The sequence below is a fragment of the Pleurodeles waltl genome, chromosome 4_2, assembly GCF_031143425.1.
Source record: "Pleurodeles waltl isolate 20211129_DDA chromosome 4_2, aPleWal1.hap1.20221129, whole genome shotgun sequence".
In the NCBI taxonomy this organism is placed as follows: Eukaryota; Metazoa; Chordata; class Amphibia; order Caudata; family Salamandridae; genus Pleurodeles; species Pleurodeles waltl.
The window spans coordinates 1,018,833,977-1,018,846,065 of record NC_090443.1 but is presented as its reverse complement, the minus strand read 5'-3'; the positions used below and the strand labels follow the sequence as shown (position 1 = coordinate 1,018,846,065).

At 43.5% G+C, this 12,089-nt stretch overlaps 1 protein-coding gene across 1 annotated transcript in view; it reads left to right on the top strand.

Annotated features, from left to right (window-relative positions):
* Positions 1-11,624, top strand: part of LOC138293601 (acyl-coenzyme A amino acid N-acyltransferase 1-like) — an 84,538-nt gene extending 72,914 nt beyond the window's left edge. Inside the window, exon 4 of the mRNA XM_069232870.1 lies at positions 10,735-11,624. Coding sequence (XP_069088971.1) covers positions 10,735-11,331 — 597 coding nt within the window. The 3' untranslated portion in view covers positions 11,332-11,624. The remainder of the gene's footprint in view (positions 1-10,734) is intronic.
* The last annotated feature ends 465 nt before the right edge of the window (positions 11,625-12,089 follow it).

The window sequence follows — 12,089 nt, the reverse complement described above, 5'->3', positions numbered from 1 at the left end:
CAAGGTACAACAATACCTAGGAGCCATAATAGACACATCAAAGGGAGTAGCCACTCCAAGTCCACAAAGAATTCTAAATTTCAACACCATCATACAACGCATGTATCCAACAAAAAAGATACAGGCAAAGATGGTATTACAACTCCTAGGCATGATGTCTTCATGCATAGCCATTGTCCCAAACGCAAAACTGCACATGAGACCCTTACAACAATGCCTAGCATCACAGTGGTCTCAAGCACAGGGTCACCTTCTAGATCTGGTGTTAATAGACCGCCAAACTTACCTCTCGCTTCTGTGGTGGAACAACATAAATTTAAACAAGGGGCGGCCTTTCCAAGACCCAGTGCCACAATACGTAATAACAACAGATGCTTCCATGACAGGGTGGGGAGCACACCTCGATCAACACAGCATACAAGGACAATGGAACGTACATCAAACAAAACTGCATATCAATCACCTAGAACTTCTAGCAGTTTTTCAAGCACTAAAAGCTTTCCAACCAATAATAGTTCACAAATACATTCTCGTCAAAACAGACAACATGACAACAATGTATTATCTAAACAAGCAGGGGGGGACGCACTCCACGCAGTTAAGCCTGCTAGCACAAAAAATTTGGCATTGGGCAATTCACAACCAAATTCGCCTAATAGCACAGTTTATACCAGGGATCCAAAATCAACTCGCAGACAATCTCTCTCGAGATCATCAACAGGTCCACGAATGGGAAATTCACCCCCAAATTCTGAACACTTATTTCAAACTCTGGGGAACACCTCAGATAGACTTGTTTGCGACAAGGGAGAACGCAAAATGCCAAAACTTCGCATCCAGATACCCACACAAACAATCCCAAGGCAATGCCCTATGGATGAACTGGTCAGGGATATTTGCTTACGCTTTTCCTCCTCTCCCTCTCCTTCCTTACCTGGTAAACAAACTCAGTCAAAGCAAACTCAAACTCATATTGATAGCACCAACTTGGGCAAGGCAACCCTGGTACACAACGCTGCTAGACCTATCAGTGGTACCCTGCATCAAATTGCCCAACAGGCCAGATCTGTTGACACAGCACAACCAAAAGATCAGACACCCAGATCCAGCATCGCTGAATCTAGCAATCTGGCTCCTGAAATCCTAGAATTCGGGCACTTACAACTTACCCAAGAATGTATGGAAGTCATAAAACAAGCCAGAAGGCCATCCACCAGGCACTGCTATGCAAGTAAATGGAAGAGGTTTGTTTGCTACTGCCATATTAATCAAATACAACCATTACACACAACTCCAGAACATGTAGTGGGTTACTTGCTTCACTTACAAAAATCTAACCTAGCTTTCTCTTCCATTAAAATACACCTTGCAGCAATATCTGCATACCTGCAGACTACCTATTCAACTTCCCTATATAAGATACCAGTCATTAAAGCATTCATGGAGGGCCTTAGGAGAATTATACCACCAAGAACACTACCTGTTCCTTCATGGAACCTAAATGTTGTCCTAACTAGACTTATGGGTCCACCTTTTGAACCCATGCACTCCTGCGACATACAGTTCCTAACCTGGAAGGTGGCATTTCTCATCGCCATTACTTCCCTAAGAAGAGTAAGCGAGATTCAGGCGTTTACAATACAGGAACCTTTTATACAACTACACAAAAATAAAGTCGTCCTAAGGACCAATCCTAAATTTTTGCCAAAGGTTATTTCACCGTTCCATCTAAATCAAACAGTGGAACTTCCAGTGTTCTTTCCACAGCCAGATACCGTAGCTGAAAGGGCACTACATACATTAGATGTCAAAAGAGCATTGATGTATTACATTGACAGAACAAAAAACATCAGAAAGACTAAACAACTCTTTATTGCATTTCAAAAACCTCATGCAGGAAACCCAATTTCAAAACAAGGTATAGCCAGATGGATAGTTAAATGCATCCAAATCTGCTACCTTAAAGCTAAACGACAGCTGCCCATTACACCAAGGGCACACTCAACCAGAAAGAAAGGTGCTACCATGGCCTTTCTAGGAAACATCCCAATGCAAGAAATATGTAAGGCAGCCGCATGGTCTACGCCTCACACATTCACCAAGCACTACTGTGTAGACGTGTTATCCGCACAACAAGCCACAGTAGGTCAAGCCGTATTAAGAACATTATTTCAGACTACTTCCACTCCTACAGGCTGATCCACCGCTTTTGGGGAAATAACTGCTTACTAGTCTATGCAGAACATGCGTATCTACAGCGACAGATGCCATCGAACTGAAAATGTCACTTACCCAGTGTACATCTGTTCGTGGCATCAGTCGCAGTAGATTCGCATGTGCCCACCCGCCTCCCCGGGAGCCTGTAGCAGTTTGGAAGTTACCTTCAATTATTTATATATGTATCATCTCAACCTTAAATAGGTGCATACTTAGTCACTCCATTGCATGGGCACTATTACTACAATTCAACTCCTACCTCACCCTCTGTGGGGAAAAACAATCGAAGATGGAGTCGACGCCCATGCGCAATGGAGACAAAAGGAGGAGTCACTCGGTCCCGTGACTCGAAAGACTTCTTCGAAGAAAAACAACTTGTAACACTCCGGCCCAACACCAGATGGCGAGCTATTGCAGAACATGCGAATCTACTGCGACTGATGCCACGAACAGATGTACACTGGGTAAGTGACATTTTCATTACCATTCCTAAAATGTGCCAGACATCATATCCCGAACACTAGCTACTCACTTTAGAGAAAAGATTAGCAATATTTACGAGAATTTTGATCAACCTGGTGGGTCCCCGTAGAATCATAACAGATATGACTGCCTGCCTGCAAAACACACCCGGTCAGCTAGGAAGCTTTGAACCTATTGGTTCTAGGGAAGTGATGGAATTGTTTTTTAAAGTCAAGTCAAGGTCACCGGAAGTCCCTTTTCCAGCTCACATTTGTGCTTCCCTTGTTCCTCTTTTAGTCTCACACTTCATCGAATTATTCAACCTCACTAAAATCTGCAAGAGTCCCAGCAGCTTACAAGTTTGTTTATGTTTCCCAGATACTAAACAAAACTGTTGGCACACTCGGCCAGTTTTTCCAATTGCCGGCCAATCTCCTTACTGTCGTTCCACATTAATGTTTTTGATAAAGCACTTAACAGGCAACTTTGCAGATATCTAGTGGATAACCATTGGAACTACTGGATCTCTTCAATCAGGTTCCAGGGCAGCTTATAGCACGGAAGCTACTCTTTTGGTAGCTACTAATTCTAGTAGGTCCTCTTTAAACAATGGAAATGCAGCTGTGTTGATACTTCCTGATCTTTCTGCAGCGTTTGATACAGTGTTGCATGCAGTACTTATTGATTGTCTGTTCTCCACTGGAGTTCATGCCCATGCTCTGGACTGGTTGAGAGATTTCTCTGAACGTCGATCCCAGATCGTCTCCAACTCGCTTTTAAATCTAGGATTTTTAGTACTAAATTAGGGGTGCCTCGGGGATCTTTCTTGAGCTGTATGATTTTACACATCTATGTTGCCCCTTTGGGAATGTTGTGATGTTCTTTTGAAAAGATATTCTATCCTATGTTGATGAAACGCAGTTGTTGTTTGCGCACGATTTGGAACTGACAAAAATCAGTTTTGGTGACTGCATGCTAGCCATGACCACATGGATGAAACTGAGTTGAATGTGGGAAAGACAGAAACTATGCTCTTTGGAAAAGCTTCCTTGATGTGGTCTGATAATTGGTAGCCCGAGGAATTAGGCACCCCACCTTGCCCAAAAAAGGTAGTAAGAAGGTTTTATAATAGACGACAAGCTCTCGATGGCAAGCCATGTGAAGGCCACGTGCGGTACTTGTTTTGGCATACTTCATCTTCCTGGAAAGGTGTTTCCATGGTTGGATGTGGATTACAAAAAGATCATAACTCAAGCCGTAATAACCAGTCGCTTGGACTATGCGAATGCCTTGCTGGTGGATATGACTTTCTCAGGCGGGACAAACACAAGAATGAGAAAAATGAAGAGAGAATTGAGATAGAGAAGAAAGCCATCCTCTCATGAGCAAGGATATGACACAAAGCCCACACTGTGCATTTGTTGTAAAGAATTTGAAGACTCTTCCTTCCAGTGAGTACAAGTTGTTTATTAGGCAACAACCCTGTGATACTTTAAGACCACAGCTCCAACTGGTAACCTAGGTCCAAGATAAAAAAAGTATGAATAAATCCAGTGACACAAATACCATTACCTAATAGGCCCTCCACTGTATGACATCACAACACATTTCCTTTTCTTCATGAACAAGAACTGGACATAGACAGGACTGAAACTTATCAACTCACTCACAAACACACGTACATAAATAAACACACACACACACACACACACACACACACACACACATACGTGTAGAACAGACAAAAGAGGCAAACAACACAAGGTGACCAAAAGGGAAGGTAGTAAACCATTGAGACAGCAAACAGGAAGCACACACACACCGAAACACCCTACACGACAACGTAGCAATGCAAGCTCAGGTTTAATTATGAACAAAATCTTCTAACCACCCAGGTGGACTGCCCATCCCGCCACATTTCTTAGCAATGGCCACGGCTTCAAGAGATATTCAAGCACTTGGAGAAACATCTTCAGTTGTGCTCAGCATGTTCTCCTCACTCCTTCCTTCCTGCAGATGAATCAGAATATTTCATGAAAAATTACCCCCACTACACCCTTTCACATTATCCTTTTCTTGACAGAACCCATTTTTAAATAAAAAATAATGACACGTCGACCCAAGTTCCATCTTCGACCATTGTCTAATTTTATGAAATTACCACCTAATTCCCTCAGTTTGTATGGCACTCTATATTTGGACAAACCCTGACCAATTCCTCCTGGTTTGACCGTTACCCAGCTTCCCCAGCTAAAGTGATGAGCCATCTGATCCACCCTGCAGACCTTAACATAAATCTGTGTTTTCAAATCTTTCAACCAGTTTCATGTTAGGAGACATGCCTAAAAGGCCACTTCCCATAATGAACGGTGAGCCCACATGTCTTTCACTGCTCCTTGCGCATTCAACCCAGACTTCAACACCAATTCCACAGTCTCTTTTACTAACCTGTTCATTCTCTCCACCTGACCATTCCCTTGTGGATTATTTAGAGAGATAAAGATATGTTTGACACCAATTCCTGGTAATAAATCACACATCTCTTTTGAAGTCAGTTGAGTACCATTGTCACTTCCCAGGACTGAAAAATCTCTCCAAACACAGTAATGGTAGAACAAGTTATAATCCTCACCCAACCTATCCTCAAAGACAGGATCATACTTGGGGCGAAAGGGATCCATCTCTGCGGATCCTAACTTGATCTTTTGTACAGGTATTAACAATAATGTGGCGATCATACAGATGGGTCCACCCTAAAATTGGTGGACCAGACTCTGCCACACATACCTTTCCCACTCTTTCAGGATCATTAGACTTAATGTTTTCAACCATAAAACCAGCCAACTGAATACTAGCTCTTTGGTAACCTTACAAATTCACATATCTATGTTCCAGTACTTCTTCTAGACATGTGGTATCTAAAAGATCTTAAGGCACCATGATGTGTAAGGAGCCTCAGTCAATCGTTAATGAGATATCTCGACCCTTTACATCGAAGTAGGCTGTAGGACGTTTCTCCCTACAGGTACATTCTCATCTGTTTTGTACGGAACGGTATGCTCTCCGGCGCAAACATCTTCCGTAATCAAAACTGTGTGTTCCATATCACTTGTGCCTTGATCAACCAGAGAAACACACCCTCCACTTCCTGCTCTGCAAACTCTCACTAAGTGTCCTCTTCTTCCACACAGGTGGCATTCTTTACAGACAGATAAACAAGTCTTGAAGTCAGGGGAATGGATTTTGCTGCCATATCTATAACAAGACATGGAGGTTGCGCCTAATTTGGCGGGTGCTGTATGATGGCATGGTTCGGACAATTCTGTTAGTTGAGGAATGAAGTTTATTTTTTACAGCGTTTACGTCTTTTAGATTGTCCTCCACTTGTGTGACTGGGTCAACGTTCTTTATTTCTAAATGCTGCATTTCACATGTACATGTTTCAGATTCTTCAACAACTTTAGCAATAGTTATAGCTCCTTCTAATAAAGAATTGCCTGCAACCAGCCTTTCTTGCATTTTCGTCCCATAGCACTGGGCTATTAGTTGATCTTTTAGCAATTCTTCCCTCATAGTACCAAACTGACATTTAGATGCAAGTTCCTGCAACCTGGCAAGAAATTCATCACCTGTCTCTGATATCTTTTGTCGTTGCATGTAAAATTTGTGGCGGCACATTGCAATATTACCTGATTTTGCGAATCTGGCTTGTAGTTGAAGTTTGGCTTCCCTGTAGACATCTTGAATGTCATTCCCATATTCATCAGGCCCAGGTGGAAGATATTTCATTTTGTGTTGCCCTTCCTTTCCTAGGGCACAAAATAACAGATCCTTTTCTCTAACTGCGTGAAACTCAGCTCCATCCACAGCCTGCGGGTAATTTACAAAAGTCTCTCTCCAGTCCTCCCATTCTATTGGAGGGTTCCAGGGATCGACTAAAACACTAGGTGGAGTGATAGTAGATTGATTGATACTCATGATCAATTTTTTTTTGTATGATAAGACTTGTGGATAGAATGAGAAGCCTTTTGTTTCAAAAATATAAGTTTGCAGTAAGACTGATATGAGTGGATTGTCGATGTGTGTTATACTTCTGTTGCATTGGTAGGTGGCGGGGTCTAAGTTTCTTTTTTTTTTAGGTCGAGCATGCAAGTGCTCTGATGTGTTGTAATCTCTTTGGGCTTTTAACCACGCTCACCATATGCCCATCACTATCACTCATTCATGGGCTTGCCTTTCAAAAATCCTTTGTTATCATTGGTAAATGCTTTACGTTTGTCACTCCTTGGGGCAGTTTTGTTACCGCCTTGGACAGCGATCCTGTTACATGGATAATTGCACGATTGCCGATATGTTTGACAGTGAGCGAACTTCTTTTTCCTTTTGTGTCTCTCCTTTGCGCTCACACTCATGGTGGCCGTGGTGCTTTGAATCGGCTGGCTTATGTCAAGTGTTTTACTTTTCATTTTCTATTTATGTTTCAAGAAAAGTCCAGTTACGAATTTACAACGCTAATAGCTCTAACTCAAAATGCTTGTTTTATATGTTTTTGTAGCCTGTTAGATGAGATCTGTGATTGGAATGAGATGTGTGATTGGAATGAGATGCATGATTGGAAACGCAGGTGGCCCTGTGGCTGGGCTGGAATAGTTTTGATGGCAGTTAAAGTTGTTATGGAGTAAAGACATTGTAAGGTAAGTTGTGAGAAAGTTTGGTGGCTGTCGAAAGGAAAAATGGTAAGTTGCTGTTTTTTTTTCCTCTGCAAATGTTTTATTTGTGTGATAGGCCGGGCTGGCAGCTCCAACTGGCACCCCAGTTCCAAGTTAAACAAGAATGGATTCCAGTGACTCAGACACTTGTAATTCCATTACCTAATAGGCATTCTACTGTAATACGTTACAACAGTATTGTACTGTAGACAATGGGATCGAAAATACGAGTTTAGTATTATTTTAACACATCTGATAATTATAGGATGTGTTAAATAACTCAACCTTCAGTAAATTTTGGCAGGTCAAAGCTGTGGAAATCTAACAGGATAAAAGCATACGGTATTTACTGTATCATGCAGATTTCAGTGCTTTAAAGAACAAAAGCGGCACATATTCCAGAGAAACTCGTTATAGGTGCCATTTATCGCACCCGATAAATAATGTACCCCATGGTATCATTATTTATCAGGTGCGATAAGTCGCACCCATACTCCTAATCGTGCCGTAGGTCTTTGAAATCAGATAGCAAGTGTAACACATAATGTTATCTGTTAAAAGTAGTAAGCGTTTGCATATAAAACTGCTGAGAACCAATTAAATCATCCTTAAGGCTTTCCTCAGTGATGGTCGCACATAAAATGTGTGGAAAGTTTGTTAATGAATTTACGAACCATTGAGGTTTTAGTGTGCCTGTCTTCTGGGTCCTGAATAGTGTTTCTTCTCACTTTAGGCCCCGCACTAAATATTTTTTTAACAAAGTTTGAAGGGGCTTGAGAGTTTGCAGGAACCTCTCATACTTTGATAGTCAGGCTGGAGGACTTTGGGCCTCATTATGACTTTGGCAGATGGCGGTGACCGCCCACTAAAGTCCTGCGTCGGGATGACCACATATGTGCCCATCCGTCCGCGGTACCTACTATAAGTCTCCTGCCGGCCCAGCAGGACACACCCCACAACATTGACACTTGCTTGTAATAGAGCCGCTGCAATGTTGCAGTGCGACAGCGCCTGTCGCACTTTTCACTGCCCGTAATTCGGGCAGTAAAAAGCACAACGGGGCTGCCCATGGGCGCCCTTGCACTGCCCATGCAAAGCCACCGGTGGTACCACCATGCAAAGGCTGGCGGAAACCCGGGTTTTAATCCTGGCGGATTGCGACTGCCGGCACCGCAGCAGACTCAAAATGAGGGTCTGAGTGTTTTTAAAAGAATTGTTAGGGAGAGAGGGGGCGCGATGCAAGTACCATCAGTATTAGTGGAAGATATGTTTGGTGCTGGGGAGAGTGAGGCTGAAGGGATTAGGGCAGCTAATGCAGGGTTGGAAGTAGACAGCAAGAGGCCAGATTTTCTAAATTCGGACACGGCGCACGGTTGCTAAATTCTCATGTAATGCAGCAGCAAAAAATGCTGCAGTGCGTTCCGTGAGGAGAGAGCAGGTGAGCACCACATTTACAGAGATATGGCACGCTCCTCGACGCAGAATTTTGCTGCTGAGCGCCACACGCACACGAGCCATAGTGCAAGGGTGTGTCCTTGATTCGAGCATGGGTTTTGTACTGAAAGAGTACCCTTCCAGTACAAAATACTATGCCTGAACAACTTTTAAGCCTTTCTCTAGTTTGTACGTGTGCTGTGCAGCACACATGCAAAGTCGGAAAAGAATGGAAAAATAAAAACATTTCTCCTTTTAACACCTACTTTCAAATGGTGTTAATGTTTGATGCAAAACCCTGTCTCAGTTTTTTGGTAGATAGGGTTTTGTGTCAAAAAGAATGGGTGGTTGTGTGGCAACGTCCATATACCATCCATGCAACACCCACTTGATTAGGCAGCTTTAAAGCGCAAAAAACACTTAGCGCTGCGAACACAGCACAAAATGTTGGTAAATCTGCCCCTAGGAGTCGGACTGATGTGTAAGGCTTCTGTACCCAGATTGGAAAGGGGGAGCCCTAGAATTTTGAGGGCATCATCTGCCATTCTTTTTCCACATTACTTCCTACCCATGGGAGGAGAGGTAAGATGCGGGTGGAGGAATGTTCAGAACCTCAGAGATGCACTTACCCAGAGCATTGTTCAGAAGGTTTCTGCTTTTCGGATTGTTTTTGTGTGTTTGCCTGTAAATCAGGCAGTGAAAAGTGTGACGGGGCTGTCCATGGGTGCCCCTGCACTGCCCATGCCAAGTGCACGGGCAGTGCAGAGGCCCCTGTCTCCGCCAGCCTTTGCATGGTGGTCGAACCACCATGCAAAAGCTGGAGGACACAGCAGTCGTAATCCCCAGGGCAGCACTGCTTGCAGCGCTGTCCTGGCAGATTAAGACCGCCAGCACTGCCAGGCCGTCAGCTAGCCTAAAAGGGGTAGTACCGGCGGTCTGACCGCAGTGCTTTCATCACATTCATAATGTCGAGGCGGGACCGCGGCATTGGTGGCGGTCTGACCACCACCGCGGCCCTGGCAGTCTCATGACCGACAGGGTCGTAATAAGGGCCTGAGTCTCCACTGATGGATGAAGGGATGGCCACATTTGGAATTAGTGCTCCCTGTGACATCTTGTCAACTTGTGCAAAGATCAGATTAAAATTGATCTTTTATGGGTATGGCCCTAACCTCTTGCCTAAAGGCCTAAGCATTTGCAATTACAGTTTAGATTGATGCATGCAAAAGGATCAAGGTGTTCTGCCAGGTGTTGAAATTGTCAAGAAGCCTAGGGTGAACTGGGGTCCCATAGTGAGCATTGGGAACAATCAGGGGTCCCATTGAGGGTGGCCATGGATAGTGAGAGACTTGGGGATAGGAGACGGAGTAGTGCTGTGTGGTTGAACCTCATGTACATCTTTTCTTCATCCACATGTAGATCTTGCCTGTCATTGCTACTCCCTCCACTACTGTGATATGTATGATGCTTTTGGAGTTCATGCTAATAGCATTTGTGGACCGTGTGCTCCCCTAGCCTTCTGAAAAAACAGTTTCCGGAATAGAAAATATCCTTATCTTCATTACTCAAAATATTGGAAATTTTCAGTGAATGCTTTACGATGGCTCTAATGCTTACCAATATATATCCGCCTCTGCATTCGTTTCTGCACTGCTGACATCTTTTAAGTTGTTGTGACCTGTCTCGAGACAAGTCAGTATACAGTGTGTGCTACACAAATGACCATCCTTCCCCTTTTCCTAAAGGGAAGAGTCCTGTTCCTACTCAGTCTTGGATAGTCAGCTTTGGCTTGAAACGTGTAATGCCTTAATCTGGAAATGGCCTCAATTTTCAGGCCACAAAATTAAAAAAATAAGATCACAGTTGCTATCAATAGCTTCATCGCCATTATTTGTTTGTTTTCTTTTTCTAGGTCTTGGGTCCCACTGTCGGCGTGGTGGCTGTTTGCAAAGGAGCAGAGATTGCCTTGGCCATGGCCACGTTCCTCAAGAAGGTGGCGGCTACGGTTTGCATTAACGGTACCAACAGCATCAATGGAATGACACTACGCTACCGTGACCTCTGTATCAACGGATCCCCATATAAGCCAGAATGTGTCCACACCACCAATTATGGAGCAATGAAAATCAATGATGTGTTTGTGGATCCCCGTGCACCAGAACATCAGGACTGTGTTCTCCCTGTGGAAAGAGCCTCGGGTTCCCTACTGTTCATCGTGGGCGGTGATGATAGGAACTACAACAGCAAACTCTATGCGGATGAGGTGCTCGCGCGGCTCGAGAGGAACCGGAAGACAAACGGTCGCATCCTGTTCTACCCGAACGCTGGCCACTTGATAGAGCCCCCGGGCTCGCCTCTCTGTCACATTTCAGTTGCCCCCATTTTTCCACTGCCGCTTCTGTGGGGAGGGGAGTTGACAGCCCACTGCAAGGCGCAAGAACATTCCTGGAGGGAAATTCAAACTTTTCTCCGGAGCCATCTAAAAGGTTCAGCTGTCAACAAGCTTTGATAATTGCCTTATGATCCAATCTAAAAATGTAAAACGGCGCTCTTTGTGAACTGGCTGTGAGAATTTATGGCACAAACAATGTGCCATAAGTTCTCACAGCCAAGTGCTTTTAAAATGGCCAACTTTTAATGCGATTCTTTACACAAGTGTCAACCAATACTCTTGCTTCTAACTTTAAAACATCTGGATTTTTGAACGTTGGTCTATATTGTTTTGTCATATCAGGTATTTCATGCTTGCCCCCTTGAATTTATATTGGAAAGTAATAAAAAAAAATATGATTTCCAAATACAGATCTATCTTCCCATTTGTAACAGACTGACAAATACGTATTTTCACTTTCTTCGCTCAGTCACATAAAGCTATCAATGGACCTAAGAAAAAATATGTTTGATATTGTAAGAACCAACATATTTGTGTATTTTTATATTTCCATTCCTAATTTGTCTCTCTATGCTATTAATCATATGACCTGGGTCTGTCCTGTCCGCATCCTGTAGGTACTCTGCCTTCTATTGGTGGATCTGGAATGTCTACGCTTGATAGTTCTGTGTGGATTATATGCTTGTCTCGCACTCTGCAATGTCCTATAGCAGAACTCAGGCCTTTCATTTTCCTTAAATTTATTTTTCTTTGCTTCCTCTTTTCTTTCACTCTTTCGGCTCATCCACTCGGGCTCATTCTGACCCTCTACCCCCCCCACACCATTGCCAAAAGACGCCTACCAATCGGCGATGCTCTTACACCTATCCTCAACG